We start from the raw sequence: 18,185 nt of genomic DNA, 5'->3' as shown, positions 1-18,185 counted from the left end.
ACGGAAACAACATCGTCTCCTGCCCTCCTCTGGGACCCTCCAGAAATCTCAGCCACCCAAGTAATAACTTTGCATCTGGGTCCAGGAACATGGCCAGATGCTACAAGGCGCTACAAGATCTCTCCACATACAGATTCCAGAGACAAACACAGCTATATCTTTAGATTCAGCCAGTGTAAATAAATCTATCTCTAGTGTTGTCTAGTGGGATGTCTAGTGTTGCTTTGGACTGTGCAAGGCGTGCCCTCTTTGCAAACAACCACCAAAAGTTTGATTTGGACAGTCTTTGTTTTTTAAGAACACATTCCCACAAAGCTTTTAAGGAATACGAAATGTTGCCCTGTGATCCCAGCCTATAAAGAAGACAAGGGTTTTCATCCTGCTCAGCTGAGGTGAAGAAAAGGGAAAGGGGCACGTCTTTTCTTCATTCTCCTTTTCAAGCTTTCTTTCCAGGGCTAAAGAGTGAGCAAGTGAAAGAGAAAACTTCAGTCCAAATACCTTTGAGAGACTCTGTCAGTTAGAGATGATACTGAGTTACAATAATTCCTGCAGTTGCCTATTTTCCTGTAGTGCTTGATGTTTCGGATTTGGGCTTTTAGACCCGGACCAATGCCTTTATACCTATATCAGGCGAGAGGACAGTTAGCTACTGAGCCTGTTCAATTTTCATCAAGCTGCTGGAGTAGTATGGGGATTTTGCATCCAGCTTAAAAATACGTCTTGTATCATGTTTAAGTATCAAATAAATTCAGTGTGTTCCTAAAATGGACCAGCTGGCACCTGGGGTCCATTTCAACTTTATGATTCTGTAAAGTAGTAGTTCCTTGGTGGCTTCACATTGGCTAAGATCCTATTGGTACTCTGCAGGTCCGTTTGCTGCCAGGAGAAGTGATAATGCAATGAAACAGACTTAATATTTTACTAGCACTGCACTTAGGGAGGAAAAACAAATGCACAGATACAGAGTGGGGGACACCAGGCTGAAGAGACGACATGTGGAAGGGATCTAGGAGTCCAAGTAGGAGACTACAAATTCAACACGAGTCAACAGTGCGATGTGGCAACTAAAAAGGCCAATGTGGTTTTAGGCTGCCTCAATAAATGTATAGTATCTAGATCAAGGGAAGTAATAATCCCACTCTATTCTGCTCTGGTCAGGCCCCACCTAGAATATTGTGTCCATTTCTGGGCACCACAATTCAAAAAGGACATTGAGAAACTGGAGCATGTCCAAAGGAGGGCAACAAAAATGGTGAAGGGTCTGGAAACCATGCCCTATGAGGAATGACTTAGGGAGCTGGGGATGTTTAGCCTGGATAAAAGAAGATTAAGAGGTGATATGATAGCCCTGTTCAAATACTTGAAGGGATGTCACATTGAGGAGGGATCAAGCTTGTTTTCTGCTGCTCCAGAGACTAGAAGATGAAACAATGGATGCAAGCTCCAGGAAAAGAGATTCCAGCTCAACATGAGGAGGAACTTCCTGATAGTAAGGGCTGTTCAACAGTGGAACACACTTGTGATGTCCTGCCAGGACTGATTGAATTTCCCCCTGCATTTTCTTTCGTGTTGGTTCAGGCCATAGAATATTTTAGTGTAGGAAAGTCATTGTATTAGTTGTGGGAGGAGCTGTAGGATTCCCCTGCATTATTTCCAGGTTTGGTTTGCCCTTTCCCAGTATGCTCTGTTGTAGCAGGAAGCCTTTAGTTGGGAGCAGTCTTTGCTGCGAGCAGGCAGAGAGCTGTCTTTTTGGTGGCAAACAGGCCCAGACAGCCGGAAAGGGCATTTCTTACACTTTAGCCATTTTAGTTACCAAGTTAGCTGATTTAGTTACCAACTCAGCCAAATTAGTTACCATCAACAAGTGAATAAAGAATTCAGGAGCTGAAAGACCCTGCACCAGCTCCATTGAGTGAGGAGAGCAAACTAACATCAGACCCAGAAAGATGACATCCGGAAGATTGCTGAAACTGTAAAGTACCTTTTGTTTAGAGCTGGGGAGGAGAAAACTCTTTATTTTGTCCTTTAAATTATATTTCCCCCCTTTTGAACTTTACATTCGGCTTCAGAGCCTTTTTTGGGTAGAAGAGTTTGATCTCACCAGGGTACCGGCGTTGCACACCCAAATCAGCCACCACCTTTAGTTGGGTGTGTCTTCACAACACTCCTTCCTCGGAGTGTAGTGGAGTCTCCTTCCCTGGAGGTCTTTAAACTGAGGCTGAATGGCCATCTGTCGGGGATGCTTTGATTGAGATTTCCTGCATGGCAGAATGGGGTTGGACTGGATGGCCCTTGTGGTCTCTTTCAACTCTTAGGTTTCTATGATTCTGTGAATCAATGTGATATCTGTTTTTTCAGAACATAGTTGTTGTTGTTGTTAACTGTCCTTAACTTGGCCTCAATCCATGGTGATCCCAGGGTGATACTGTGTATCTCCAAGACCCTTGATCTTCCACTGCTCTATGTAGGTCCTGTAGATTCAAGCCCATGACCGCTCTTATTTCTTATTTCTTTATATTATTTCATTTGCATGCCACCTTTCTCTCCAGAGAGACCCAAGGTGGCTCACAGACAAAACATTAAAAATCTTAGTAAAATTCGAAACATCTACATACATTAAAAAATCAAATAAAAATATCCAAAAGTTAAGTCAACAAAACCTTGGGAAAGATGGGTTGATAAGGAGTTAGGAAGTGGAGCAGCCAGTTAAAAGGCCTCTTTGATACGTTAGGAGGAGCATGGGCTGGGGCTGGACAAAGGGAGCTCTGGAAAGACAATTCTTTAAAATTTGGAGCACAACTTAGATAGGACTCCAACTAGTCTGATGCAAACCATTATTTTGTAATCTGAATAAACTGTCAGTTAATCTCACTGCTATGTTTAATTGGCATTTCAAATCTTGGTTCGTGAATCATGACAGATGGTGGCTGGACCAAAAGAAAGCGTTCTCCTGAAAATCTTAGGGCTCTGGCTGGTTCATATCGAGAGATACAGTCCATCCATCTGGCATGTGGTCTTCCTCTCTTTCTACTGCCTTCTACTTTCCCTAACATTATCTTATTGTCTCACAATGTGGCCAAAGTATGACAGCCTCAGTTTAATCATCTGGGCTTCCATAGTGAGTTCAGGTTTAATCTGTTCAAAGACCCATTTCTTTGTTTTTTGGTCATCGACACTCTTCTCCAGCTCCACATCTCAAATGAGTTTATTTTCTTCTGTTGGTTTTCTTCACTGTCCAGTTCTCACATCTGTACATTATGATGGAAAATACGATGGCTTGGACAATTCGTAACTTTAGTGCTCAGTTGTACAGTCTGCCCTTTTCTTATGCGGAGGATCCGTTCCGGACCCCCCTCCCCCCACATAAGCCAAATACTGCACATGCTCAAGCCCCATTCAAGTGAATGGGGCTCGTGCATGTGGCGGTGCGTGGGCGCCACGGGTGCACGCCCCATTCATCCGAATGGGATGCACCGCCCCTTGCATCCCGCGCAGCTTTCACCATATGCTGAAAGCCACGTATGACACGGGCGCACTGTATATCTTTACACTTTAAGATCTTATCTAGTTCTTTCATGGTTGCCCTTCTCATTCCTAGTCTTATCTCTTGACTGCAGTGTCTGTTCTAATCAGTGTTTGATCCAAGATATGAGAAAACAGTAACTCTTTTGATTTCCTCATTATCTAGGGCCCACTATTTTTTAAAGTGCTTACATCTCTGGCTCAACTATGTGTTTTACACTAGAAGAGAAGGAAATCTAGGATGTGGCTAGATGTAGATAAAGAGATCTCCACATCCTGGTGGCGCAGTGGGTAAATGCCTGTACTGCAGCCATTCACTCGAAACCACAAGGTTGCGAGTTCAAGACCAGCAAAGGGCCCAAGCTCGACTCAGGCTTGCATCCTTCCGAGGTCGCTAAAATGAGTACCCAGACTGTTGGGGGGCAAATTAGCTTACTTGCTAATTAGCTTACTTGCTGTTCACCGCTATGATCTTTGGAATAGCGGTATATAAATAAAACAATTATTATTATTATTATTATTAAGTCCCAAAAATGCAAAAATTGTTTCATAGCTAACAACTGAAAAGTTCTCAGCTGTAGTCAGAGTCCTGAGTCTCTGCATCATTACTGTTTTGAACAGGCTAGGAGGCAAAGTGCCAATCCAGCAATCCCCATTACTGGAGGCAGGCCTGTGTAGATGCAAAATATCCCTGTATCTTCAAGAGTGCCAGAAGCTGGAAAGGGGTGCCAAAAAATGGAAAATTCCTATGTTCTGTTACTAGCTATTATCTAGGAGGTGATGGACCATGATTGATCTGACACAGAACAAGCCTTTTAACATTCTTACAAACTGGCAGAGATTCAGCAAGAGTTCTGTGGCACCTTAAAGTCTAATCCATTTATTGTAGTACAGACTTGCATGGACCAGAGCCCAGTCTCTTCAGATGCACAAGGCCCTCGGTGAAGGATATGTATATTTACATGGAGGAGTGGAAAGGGTCTGGTGAGGGTAGCTGCTTTGCAGAATAGAGACAAAATAATAATAAACGCATTAAAGACTCTGCTTAGTTCTTTGTTTTTATGTCTTTGCTTTTTAAAAAAAGAACGCGGAGCCATCAGAAATCCTTCCTGATGGCACTTAGAAAGCAAGTTCCACCTATTTTTTTTTTTAATGAGGGCAGGATACAGTGAGTTTTTAAGTGTGAAAAATAGTCAGTGCACTTCCAGTACAAATAGCTGTGGTTTTTGGTTTTTGTACTCTGCTGTGTACAGTGCACCCGTGTCATACACGGCTTTCAGCTTATGCTGAAAGCCGCACTAGATAACAGGCAATGGCGCATGCGCTACCTGCATGAGTCCCATTGTTTTCCTGACCGAAGTCTTGAGTGCAGAAGAAACTCCATACGCCCCCAGCCAAGGTCTTAGTGACATAATCCATCGAGGAAGAATACAGACCACTACCAATAAAAGGTCCTCCCTTACTAAATAAAATTTCTGTATGTTAGCATAAAACATGAACAAAATTTAATGTATTTTCACAAAATTTGCAGGCAAAATTTGGGATGACCGACCCAGCATATAGGCTACATGGTATACATACTTGGGGACCTGTGATGCATTTCCTACTTATTTTACATACATACATTAGTGTGTTTGTCCCCCATGAGCAAAGTTATGCTCTCTCAAGGGATTGTACAATGATGCACATTTCAGGACCCAAAGAGGTAGGCAGTCATCTTCTATAGTGCTTGAAACTGAATAATAATAATAATAATAATAATAATAATAATATGTTTTATTCATATTTCCCGCCTCTCCCGGTAGATCGAAGCGGGATTACAACAGAGTATAAAACAACAAGACAATATACAATTACAGTTAAAAATACAATTTGCCATAATATCAACAATAATTACTAAAAACAATTTATAAAAAATAATATCTACAAAACATGCAATCTCCCAGTCTTAATTAGGGTCTTGATTTATTTTCTGTAGAGGGGTAGACTTTAAAAAGAGTTGGGAGGATATGCTAATTGGAAGAGATAAGTTTTTAATGCCTTCTTGAAGGTTTCCAATGTAGTGATGCAGCGTATCTCTTCTGGGAGGTTATTCCAATGTGTGGGGGGCCATGGCCGAGAATGTTCTATGATGGGTAGATGTTAATCTTACCCTGGGATGCTCAAGTAGATACTTCCCTGTTGTTCTGAGAGTGCGGGGCGGATTATGTAGGGAGAGGTGTTCCCTCAAGTAACTCGGGCCCAAGCCATGTAGGGCTTTAAAGGTAATAACCAACACTTTGTATTGCGCCCGGAAGCTAATTGGCAGCCATTGAAGAAATTTTAGTACCGGTGTTATATGGTCTTGCCTTGAGGATCCGGCGACCAATCTGGCTGCAGCATTTTGAACTAGCTGAAGCTTCCGAACTTCGTACAAAGGCAGCCCCATGTAGAGCGCATTACAGTAATCTAAACGAGAGGTTACCAGTGCGTGTACTACCGTTTCAAGGTCCTTTCAGTCCAGACAGGGACGTAGCTGGTGTATCAGCCGAAGCTGGTACCAAGCACTCCTGGCCATCGCATCCACTTGGGATGATAACTGTAGGGATGAGTCCAGGAGTATTCCCAAACTGCGAACTTTGTCCTTTAGGGGAAGTGTGACCCCATCCAGGACTGGGTGGCAAATTTCCCTGTCTGGATTTGGGGTGCCTATCACGAGTACCTCCGTTTTCTCTGGATTCAACTTGAGTTTGTTTTCCCTCATCCAGCCCATTACTGACCCCAGGCAGGCATCCAGAGGAGAGGTGCCTTCCCTAGTCACTGTATCAGTCGGATGCATAGAGAGATAGATCTGGGTGTCATCAGTGTACTGATAACACCGTGCTCCATGTTTCCGGATGATCTGTCCCAGCGGCTTCATGTAAATGTTAAATAGCATAGGAGACAGAATGGCGCCCTGAGGGACACCAGATGTCAGCTCTCTTTTACGAGAGCAACTGTCCCCCAGCCTCACCATCTGGAATCTGCCCGTGAGGTAGGACCGGAGCCACTGGAGCACAGTGCTGCTGATACCCAACTGTCTCAGGCGTTTCAGAAGGATACCATGGTCGATGGTATTGAAGGCCGCTGAAATGTCCAAGAGCACCAACAGGGCCACACTACCCCTGTCAATGCCCAGACGAAGATCATCAACTAAGGCGACCATGGCAGTCTCAACTCCGTATCCCGCACTGAAGCCAGTTTGAAATGGGTCCAGATAATCGGTTTCATCCAAGACGGCTTGGAGTTGAAAGGCGACTGTCCTCTCAATCACCTTGAATAATCATTAGAAGGTTAAAGTTTCTCCTTATTGCTATGTACTACAGTGAATACCATAATAAATGTTAGTTTTTAATAGAATTGGGAATAGAGCAGTCCTCCAGATGTTGAACTGGTCAGCATTCTTGAAGGAAACAAAATATCTGGATCCATTTCAGTCTCATTTCAGCCACTCCTCCCAGTCCTCAGGAAGACCAGCCAGCCAGCAAGCAAACTCAGCCAAGCCAGAAGCCCAAGCCTAGAGCTATCCCTTCCCCTCACCATCGGGACGCTGAGGGCTGCAGTGGTGAACAGCTGGGAGCATGAGGTGTAGCAAGAGTGGCAGTCTTTAAAGGCCACTCCTCCACCCCCATCAGAAGAGCGGACTCCTGCCAAGCCAGGAGCCCAAGCTAGCTCTAGTGCCAAGCTAAGACTCAAATCAAGAGCCTGTTTTTATCTCTTTTTATTTTTCTTCCATCTCGTGGGACGGCAGGCTGAAGTGGGCAAAACTAGGACTGAATAACGAGTGTGGGCTAGATTAGACATTGTCTCACTGTCCTTTGGAAACATCTGGTGTAACAACATGACAGGATTGAAGGGAGATGGGGGTACAGGATGGCTGGGAACATGGGAATGAAAATTGAGGTTGTACGGCGCAATGGAAGGTATGGCGATAATAGGGCAAAGTTTTGTTACAAAAGACGGCAGGATCGATGTCTGAAAGCGATCCCACCTTCAGTTCGCTCTGTTACCCAAAATAGGATGGGGAGCTTATCAACCACACCACAGAACCTTACTTTGCTCCTTTGCAATGCCAGGTCAGTGAAAAAACAAGTCACATATCATCTATGAACTCCTTACGGATGAAAAAGCCGACCTGGCCTGCCTCACAGAGACCTGGCTGGGAGAGGATAGTGCTATCACTTGGAATCAAGCCCTCCCAGCTGGTACTCTGTCATTGAGCAAGTATGGGAAAGTGGGCGAGGAGGCGGGGTGGCTCTGGTTTATAGAGAAAATCTCACTTTGACCAGATACCTGTCCGGAAGATGGACCACTTCAAGTGTATGTACCTGTGCCTGAAGACCAGGGATAGTATAGGGATTCTGTTGGTATACCGTCCACCCCGTTGCTTAACAGACTCCCTATCCGAGCTGACACAGCTGGTCTCGGAGTTGCTGTTGGAGTCACCTAGGCTTTTAGTTCTGGGCGAAAGCAATGAGGAGATCCTTCTTGTCTGCTCGCATTGCATCTGCAAAGTCTTGTCCGGCAGAACTGTTTAGGATGGTGAGGGAACGGACGGTGATGCCATCTACCCAGAACCCTCTACTTAACCCAACAACAGTCTGCTGTGATGTATTTAACAACTGCTTTGCAGGTAAAATCTCACAGATAAGAGCCCACCTGGATGCCAATGTTGGGGCAAAATCAACTGATGAGGTGTCCAGTCAATACGTTTATGAGACTAGGCTGGATCAATTTGAGCTTGTGAGTACTGATGACGTGGACAAGATCCTTGGAAAGGTGAGGAAGGTGACATGCTCTCTCGACCCCTGCCCATCATGGCTGGCCATCCAGGGGGGGTGATGGCATTAGACATGTCATCAATTCATCCCTTAGGGAAGTGTACCATCTGCCTTAAAGGAAGCGGTTGTTAGACTGCTTCTGAAAAAACCTTCCCTGGACCCTCTGGACATGAAAAATTATAGGCCTGTTTCCCATCTGCCATTCTTGAATAAGGTGATCGAGATGGCTGTCGCTCTTCAGCTCCGAGTGGTCTTGGATGAAGCCGATTTTCTAGATCCATTTCAAACTGGCTTCAGGATGGGATATGGGGTGGAGACTGCCATAGTCACCTTAACTGATGACCTTCACCTAAGCATCAACAGAGGAAGTGTGACCCTGCTGGTGCTATTAGACCTCTCAGCAGCATTTGATACAATAGACCACAATATCCTCTTGGAGCGCCTGAGAGAGGTAGGAATTGGAGGCACTGCTTTGCAATGGTTCCGTTCCTTCCTCTCAGGCAGGTTCCAGAGGGTGATGCTCGGGGACAGTTGCTCTTCAAAAACAGAGCTTAATTGCGGCATCCCTCAGGGCACCATCCTGTCCCTGATGTTATTCAACAACTATATGAAGCCGCTGGCAGAAATCATCCGTAGACATGGAGCGGGGTGTTATCAGTATGCTGATGACACCCAAATATACTTCTCCATGGCTTGGTCATCAGCAATGACGACAGATGGCATTTCTCCCCTCATTCAATATCGTGCAGCAGTAATGGACTGGATGAGGGAAAACAAATTCAAGCTGAATTCAGACAAAACTGAGGTACTTACAGTAGGGGCCCTCAAACCAGGTATCAGGCTGCAACCTCCAGTCCTATAGGGGTTCACGCTCCCCTCAAAGGACTGTGTTCGCAGCTTAGGGATGCTTCTTGACCCGTCGCTTCAGATGAGAAATCAGATGAATGCAACGGTCAAGAGTGCCTGTTATCAGCTCTGGCTGATACGTCAGCTGCGCCCTTTCCTGGAACGGTGTGAACTTGAAATGGTAGTACATGCACTGGTAACCTCAAGACTTGATCTTTGCAATGCGCTCTACCCTTGTGCCTAGTCCGGAAACTTCAACTGGTGCAGAATATGGCAGCCAGATTGATTACAGGAACAACTAGGAGTGACCATATTACACCTATATTAAAATCACTCCACTGGCTGCCTGCTAGTTTCCGGGCACAATACAAGGTGTTGGTCATTACCTTTAAAGCTCTCCATGGCTTGGGCCCAACCTACTTAAGTGATCACCTCCTTCCATATATTCTGCCCCGTACCCTCAGATCCTCTAGGAGGAATTTGTTGCAGTCCACAAAGACCAGATTGACGGCGACCTCCCAGAGGATTTTTCCCCGCGACCGCTCTGACTTTATGTAATGGCCTGCCAGACGAGATCTGTCAAATTGCCAACCTTGAGAGCTTCAAGAAAGCTGTCAAGACGGATCTCTTCCAGCAGGCCTTCCTGGAATAGATCCTGACCATGTAACGCTCCCCCCACAGTCATATACAAGCGAAGACTCTGCCCACCGTTATTTTATTATTGTAGCATTATTTTTAGATTTTTATTGTCTGTAATTTTAATGGATGGAATTGTTTAATCCTTTTTTAAGGGGGGACTGTATATATTGTATTTTTTAAAGGTTGTATGCCGCTTTGATTGTGGAAACAAAAAGCGAGATATAAATTAAAGTTTTATTTTATTATTATTATCATTTCAGGCCAGGGACGGTATGGCACTGAAATGCTCTTAGCTGCTGTCGCTGATGATCTAATTTGGGGAAAAGGTGGAGGAATGCTACCCTGTTGATCTTCCTGGAACTCTCAGCTGCTTTTGATAAGATTTATCATGGCATCTTACTGGACTGGCTCTGTGGCAGGTTCTACAGTGGTTCTGCTCCTATCTGGAGGGCAGGTTCCAGACATTAGCATTGAGGGATTCCTGTTCAACCACATGACTATTAAGCTGTGGGGTGCCACAAGGTTCCATTTTGTCCCTCATGCTGTACAATATCTACATGAAGCCGCTGGGGGAGACCATAAGGCGGTTTGGAGTGGGGTGCCATCAATAGACTGATGATCATCAGCTATAGTTCTCCTTGTCATCAGTCAGCTGGGGCTGTTTAGGTTCTAGACCAGCGGTTCTCGACCTCTTTGGGCGTCGAATAACCCTTTCACAGGGGTTGCCTAAGACCATCAGAAAACACATACTTGTAGCAACAAAAATAATTTTATGGGTGGGGGTCACCACAACATGAGAAGCTGTATTAAAGGGTCATAGCATTACGAAGGTTGAGAACCAGTGTGCTAGACCCATGCTTGGATGCTGTAATGGCCTGTAATGTAATTAGGACCAATAAACTGAAGTTGACTCCTAATAAAACGAAGACACTATGGATTATTGTGTCAGATCCTGGAATTGGGTTAACAGCCTGTTCCGGATGGGGTTACACTCTTCCCAAAGGAGCAGGTGTGTAGCTTGGGAATGCTCCTAGATCCATCTCTGTCACTGAAAGCCCAGGTGGACTCTGAGGCTGGAAATGCTTGGCACCATGCTCAACCGATGTGCCAGCTATGGCCTTTCCTGGACAGAGATAGCCGATCCACAGTAGTGTATGGGCTGGTAACCTGCTGATGAGATTACTGCGATGTGGGGCTGCCCTAGAAGACTCAGAAATTGCATCTCAATTTACCCTCGGACCCATTTATTTGTCTTTTAAATAGTTCATGCTATCCCTAAAAGTAGCACATATTTAAATTGGCTGGACATGACACAGATAAACTGCATAGGTGTATGAGCCTACTTGGATGTATTTGCTCATGTCTCCCTTTAGGAAGAATATATGCAAGTATATGCATCTGAGATGTTCGCTAATGAGGATCTGTTTGATTTTTCTGTCTTGCTCTGAATGCTCAACCTCAAGGAAATTCCCTTTCCAAACAAGATAATGGAACCAAACCAAAATGATGTTAATGATGAGAGCTTAACCCTCTGCCCCCATTTGTAAACCGAGTCATCTACTTTTCAAGGCAACTTGTTTCTTTTTCCATTCACAGCTATTTGATTTCTTAACCCTTGTCCTTTCTTTGTAAATCACAACAGCTGCCTGAGTCATCCTATTTTCCCTTTTAACTAATTGGCAGAACATTAGCTATGTTAACTGCCTTGGGAAACATCTCTAGGACTCCTAACACTAGTTAAAAATCAAACCAAAGGAGTTTTACAAAGAGTTGCTATCTAACCATTTTGCCTCCTAATCTACGTTTCCTTGAAATAAGCCCTACAATTTACCAGGAGGTAAGTTAGCAGGTGACTTGAAGGCACAAATAGACATTCATATACCCATGTACTTTTTGAGTGGTGTTACAAGGAACAGGTTGAGTAAAGTGTGAGGTTATGCAGAACGTTCATGGGGTTACTTACAAATGACTGACAGGAAGGTACTGCTTCCCTTAGTAGGAGCAAGATTTTGCAGAAGTCAAAACCAATTCTACACATGCAATAGAATATAGGGGTTGAATGTATTGTAGTTTTTGAGTTCTGATGGTTAACTTGATTTTATTTTTAAAAAATTCCCTGCACATAGAGCCACAACAGCAGGCAAAGAGCTGGGAAAAAATATATCCCCCAATGGACTAATTTTATGTTTCCAGAGGTATCTCAAATGATGCAGCACTTCCTACTATTTCATTTTGACTCATGCATAGATCAGGGTGCAGTACAACTGGACTGCTTACCTCTTAGGCATATAAAGTACAGCGTGAATAGGAAATTTTACTCCATGTAATAAGGCAAAACATAGCACTGCTGAGGTGTAGCAAACGGAATCTTAGAGTTCACCTTGAATTAGAGAGATGTTTTTGAATCTCCACTTTGCCAAGGACCTCACTGCATGGCAGAGACTAAGATTTTCCTCATTCTCTCTCAGACTAACCTACCTAAGAGGCCTACAGTGAGGGTAGCTGCACTTCTACTTCCCTGTAGCAGGATGAGATACTAGTTATAAACTTCCTTCTGCCAATGCATCCAAGACTGTTTAAATTATTGTAAGGGGTCTTAAACATGTGAACCCTTCCATGATTGCACATAAAATGAAAAGCATCCCCGACAGATGGCCATCCAGCCTCTGTTTAACGACCTCCAATGAAGGAGACTCCACTACATTCCGAGGAAAGAGTGTGTTCCACTGTCGAACAGCCCTTACTGTAGTGTTTTTGTTATTGTTCCAGTTTAAAGATGCCATTCACTCATATCCAATGTATCACCTCTCTCTCTTACTGTCGGGAAGTTCCTCCTAATGTTGAGGTGGAATCTCTTTTCCTGCAGCTTGCTTCCATTGCTCTGGGTCCTAGTCTTTGGAGCACCAGAAAACAAGCTTGCTCCAGAAAGTCAGAATGACGAGATTGTCTTCCGCTTCAATCAGACAGTACCAGTGTTCAATTTCGTCTTCTTCTTTTCTTTTTCTTTTTACTGACAATACTTTCTTTTTCTTTTGAATATCCAAAATGCATTCAGACATATGTTGCTTCAATTACAATCAAATGTTAAGCAAAGCTTTGCTATCGGATTTTTCTCACATAAGAGTCTGTGCATACAAAAAGACATTCTGTTAGCTACAGTAGTTTGCAGATCAGATTATTCAGAGCTGTTAATTTGAAGTGCTCTACAAAATACACATGGACATGAGGCCATATGTACTGATGTTACTGAACAATCAAAAGCCTTTCTCTTCACCATATCAGGTGTCTTTACAATATGGTGAAAGAACTGAAGTGTTACCAAGTTTGCTATGCTTCTCACCTTAGCACCAAACTACATGTGATGCTAAATGTGCCATTATGAACCATGTCAGTTTTTAATAGCAGCAGGCGTGCTTTTACTGGAATGACAGAAAGGAGGGTCCCAGCTACAAATACCTACCACCCCATGCTTGCTTGTAGCAAAAAGCTCCACAATAACACAATGGGAAGTCTCCACAACAGGGCTAGGAGGAAAGGAAGGCAATTTTTAATTGGGACCAATGGGGGAGGGAATATTAAAGCTTCTCCTTTCTCTGGCTGCTGTGATAGTGTTCCCCCCTACATGCATTTTTAAAAGCCGAATGGTTCTTAATGACACACATATAGTTTTGTCTGTAGTTTTAGCATAGTTTTCTATGATCTTTGCTCAGCACAACAAATATATACATTCATTTACTTAAAAGGAAGGCAAGGTTCACATGAAGGAACACAGTTTAAACTAAAGTTCTCCTTGGCAGCTCAAGAAACCTTGTAAACATCTGAACTCCCTAGGAAATTTACGTATGTATAATGCTGAAGAGTCACACTATATTAACTTAAATCAGTAACAAAAGAATTGGAAGTGCACATAGTCAATCACTATCAAAAATCTTTAGGCTGCATCCCTCACCCATCAGTGTCTCCAAAAAGCATAAAGCAAACAGTTTTCTGCGCAGGAAAGAACGCCTTGGATGATAGTCATTCGGATTCTATCCCCACAATCATTTGTCCTCTGATTGGCTAATAAATTTCATGAGAGATCTGCTATCATGACCCAGTGTTTCATGTACTGACTAAGAACTGTAAAGTTCAATTTGGCTTTCACTTTGTTCAGAACTAGATGGCTCTTTGATCCCTTGGGGATATCAATTAGTAAGAAGGTGTAATTATGTTATTTAACTTTCTACCTGAAACTGACTATTCCCAATAATGCAAATAAGAAGTAAATAATCCACTGTGTTATTCAAAAGTGAAAATGGTTGTCAGAGCATAGGAAGAGGAGATGAAAGGGTACAAACACCATAGCATTTAGGAGACTAAGCAAGGAGTAGTTTGATTAGATAAGTGGAAATCATCACTTATTTTGGTTTTTAATGTCAGAAATGGACTCCTAATTCCTTGTCCTGACTAGACACTATTACACTGGCTAGTCTAAATGTAGCTATTTGACTTAGCAGCTCAAATCCCCTAACCAAGAGCCAATGGAGACTAAGGCTGAAGTACAGTTAAGGCACAATGTTCCAAATTCCAAGAATAGAGGGGAATCAAAATCTAAAGATACTCCTGATGCAGACAGAACCTACACAGGCAGTTCTAGGAGTGAATTTCCCCTTTTGAAATTTAAAGGGGGGTTATGGCAGGGTAATCTAATTCTTTACATGACCAGTTAACACTTTAGACTGTTTAACTCACCGTTCCAGTTCTAGAAATTTTACATACAGACAGAGCATCCTGAATTTTTTCAGAAGGCGTTTATAGAATGTGTGGTCAAGTCACCTGTTTGTTTGTCCATAAGGACATGGATAAGCAATCCAGCATGGCACTGGCAAGCTGTCACAGCTTGGAAAAGTGACTTTTTAGGATTACAACTTCAACAATTTCTGCAGTCCTTTGCACTGGGAGCTGTAATAAAAACAAAATCAAAAAACATTTTTCCAAGCTGTGTACACAGTTTGCCTGTGCCTTCAAACATATACCTACTACATTGTGGATTTGCAAACAACCACCACTGAAGAAGCTAAAGCCATGGAAAGACTTGTGGAACAGACCTTTAAACCATAGCAGTGCTTTCAAAATAACTCAGTACACAAATAGCATTCTATATAAGTGTCCAACCAGCTTTCAAAAAATAAGTCTCATTATCATAGATCTGACTAAACAAAATAATATTTTAAAAGAGATAAGTTAGTTTTCACATTTAAAAAAATTAAAGCAAGTCACCATGACACATAAAAATATGTAATAAAAAAGGTGCACTTGTTTTTGACACTAGCGTCAGTTTGCTAGCAGCAAGGGAAAAATGCTTGACTGATGTGCTTTTCTCACAGAGAGCACAGGACAATTCGAACATGAACAAAGTCCCATCATGACTCACAGGAGGATTTTTACATTCATCCAGTTTAGTCTCTGATCTGCCATCCAAGACTGGGTTTTAGCTGCCATGGCCTATTGTTTTCCAGAACAATAGCCAGTGATTTCCAGTGACACTTTAAAAAGATATATGACTCCATGGAGTGTACTGCTATGCTGAATTATCCAAGGTGAAATACCAGAGTGTACTGCTGAGCTAGATCAAGGCATATATGCATCTCCCCTAGTCTAACAGTAGTAGTTTACTGATCATAGTAGTAGCAGCGCTTGCTGTAGTTGGTGACCCAAAGAACTGAGTAGATTTACATCTGTGTAGAAGGACACAGACTTGCCACATCCCCCGGGATGCCAAAAGCCCTAATATTGCAGCATGTGAAGTGAATCCATGTAGTGAAGGATTGCTCCCAATGCCCAGCTGGTTTCAGTGTTGTTGATTTTTCGAGCAAGCTAGAATAGAAAGAAAAGTGGACTTTGTAAATGGTTATGTTCCTTCTTGGCTACATTACATATTCATCGTTTGATTGTGGTACCTTTCATCACTGGCAGCTGTATGCATGAGTCAATTCCAAGAAAAAGGCATTGTGTCTGTGGCAGTATGATAGTTATACAGCCCATTCACACATGTAAGACCTCCCTTACTGCTGCAGTTAAAATAATGACAAGCACATGTGAAGCAGCTCTGTCCATAATAAACAAAACCAGTATCTTGGGAGTTTCCAATGATTTTTCATGTTTACAATAAAACACAGAAGAATTAAGCTGTGTCTGGCTCTCAATTTTCATAATGGGATAGCTGGGGGACATATTTAGTTCTTATGGCTGTCAATGTATGGGAAATGCTTAAGAATGAGAAGATTCAACTGCATGCTGAAAACAACATTTAAAATCAGAGCAATTGTTTTGCAAATAACATCATGATTTGGACTTTAAGAACTTTATGTATTATTGGTAGTGAATCTTGAAGCTTCTAGGCTGAGAAATGGAACATCTGGCTTTTAAACTTGATCGGGCCTGCAGAGGTTTCCTACCTACTCCCTGGAGGTCTCCAGGTAAGCCTCTACCAACTTTGGGCACCTTCCTGAAATCTGATCTCTGAAGGGTATCTTTGGGGAAATCCTTGTTATCTCTGGCCACTGACAGACAAGATTCCTTTCCCCATGAAGGAAGGAGGGTGGACCAATTAAGTGCATCACATTCTCTGCTAGGATTTCCAAGCACTAGCTGAGTACCAGTCATATTGGGCTCATCTGGTACTTTTCAGTGCTGCTTGGTAGCACTTCTGTCCTCTCTTCCCTGCATTATGAATGAAAAGATAAAAACCTGGGCCTCCAGCCAAAACACTAGGCATGGAGGCTCTGCCCATCACTTTGGCCAGGGTCCCAGTGATATTAGAAAACATGGCCATGCACTTAGTGTCTCTTGGCTCTGGCTATCGATTCACTTAGCGTGCCCTTGTTCTGTTCTAAGAATATCTCCTATTCACTCTTCCAAGTTCACTTCCTTCTCTTAGCTGTTGCTTCGTCCTCTTTACCTTCTTTTAACCTGAAATTCACCTTGGCAAGCATCTGCCACCAGAGATCAGACCCCCCACCAATCACTGTTTCAGCATAACTATTACTTTTGATTTATATTCTTGTTTAAAACATCTTGATGTTTGTTTGTTTTTTTCAAATTAAGAACATTCCATCCTAATGACAGTAGCAAAGCATACATACCTTAAGAATGCAGTTCTTTGGAAAGCCCAATTCTTCCAATAGCAAACTAACGTAAGTGAGGTCCATGCAGAGAAAAGGCTGCTCTCCTTGTTGAATCTCCATGGTTTTGCAAACTTTGGGGCACAAAAAAGTAAAGCATAAAAAGCAGATTATATTGTTAATAGGAATTAAAGCCATGAGACATTTTACTGGCTGTTTATCTGGCACAAGTGTTCCTCCATTGGGCAATAACATCATGGCTAAATTTTTATGATGGTTTCCTAGCTTATCCAAGGTAAGCAAGCATGAAGATAGAGAAAGGTGCTTACCATTCTTTGCTGCAGTTTCAAAGTCACTGACTACCAGAGTCCCTCCTTTTTCACTATCTGGACAGAAAATAAAAGGGCTGTTAAGTTTTGAGAAGGAAAATGGAAGAGTGTAGTAGCCTACGGGGGATTCAAAATTGTTAATAAATGGGAATGCCCTTGAAAAGCATTCTGAATCTACAGTTAATGCAAAATGTAACTTTATGCTTCTGCGAAGACATATTACCATTGAAACCACATGGACTGGCTTCCAATTCAAGCTCAAGCAATACAATCTCTTCTATATCAAGTCTGAATAAGTTATGTGTAGCAGTTGTTGGGGCAGTATTTTGTTAGAACTGCTGCACCTGTGAGGATAAGGTTTTCTTGGATTTTTCTGCAGCATGTTAACTGTAGAACCTGTTATTAAACTTGTTGCAAAAACAAAACACACTCAGATGACATGTTTCCTCCTCTCCTGATTTTCTGTTACACTGCCAGCCAGGAGAGATGCCAAATCCTGAGAAAGACAGGTTCTTTCCCACAGCTATCACACAAGTATATCAAAGTACAACAGACTAACTGCAGCTGTCACATCCCTAGCCACTTCCTTATTCTTTCTGGCCACTACATGTCTCATTATTCCATGCCTGTCTCTGCAAGAAGCACCTTGCTATCCAGTCAGAAGTAACACATGGATCCTTTCCATCCCTCCTAAATTGGAGAGGTCTGCTCTCAGTTTTTGTGGGCTAGATTCAGGTTGTTCACAGAGCAGATTCGGACCACAGTTGGAGCTTCCCTCCCCTGCATTTGAGAGTCACTCCAGATCTAAAACAAGATTTTAAGAATAAAAAAGGGTTTGGGCCTAGTTGTGCTTATTAATATTTGATTCTAGCTTAGTATGTCTGTGCACAGAAGGCCAACTAAAATAAGAGAACCCTGCTATCAACCATCTTTGCATGTCTAATAAA

The 18,185-nt window shown here is 42.8% G+C and overlaps 1 protein-coding gene across 3 annotated transcripts in view; it reads right to left on the bottom strand.

The window, feature by feature from the left end:
* Positions 1-10,700: 10,700 nt before the first annotated feature.
* Positions 10,701-18,185, bottom strand: part of LOC121935147 (ectonucleoside triphosphate diphosphohydrolase 6-like) — a 34,524-nt gene continuing 27,039 nt past the window's right edge. For 2 of the 3 annotated variants that reach the window (XM_042476316.1, XM_042476339.1), the window contains exons 12-14: positions 17,239-17,295; positions 16,931-17,043; positions 10,701-15,662 (exon numbers count right to left, since the gene is read on the bottom strand). In XM_042476316.1, the coding sequence (XP_042332250.1) occupies positions 15,573-15,662; positions 16,931-17,043; positions 17,239-17,295 (260 nt within the window). In that variant the 3' untranslated portion in view covers positions 10,701-15,572. The remainder of the gene's footprint in view (positions 15,663-16,930; positions 17,044-17,238; positions 17,296-18,185) is intronic. The other variant, XM_042476327.1, reaches the window with a different exon arrangement.

The sequence above is a fragment of the Sceloporus undulatus genome, chromosome 1 (assembly GCF_019175285.1).
Source record: "Sceloporus undulatus isolate JIND9_A2432 ecotype Alabama chromosome 1, SceUnd_v1.1, whole genome shotgun sequence".
In the NCBI taxonomy this organism is placed as follows: Eukaryota; Metazoa; Chordata; class Lepidosauria; order Squamata; family Phrynosomatidae; genus Sceloporus; species Sceloporus undulatus.
This window is presented reverse-complemented; position numbering and strand designations above follow the sequence as displayed.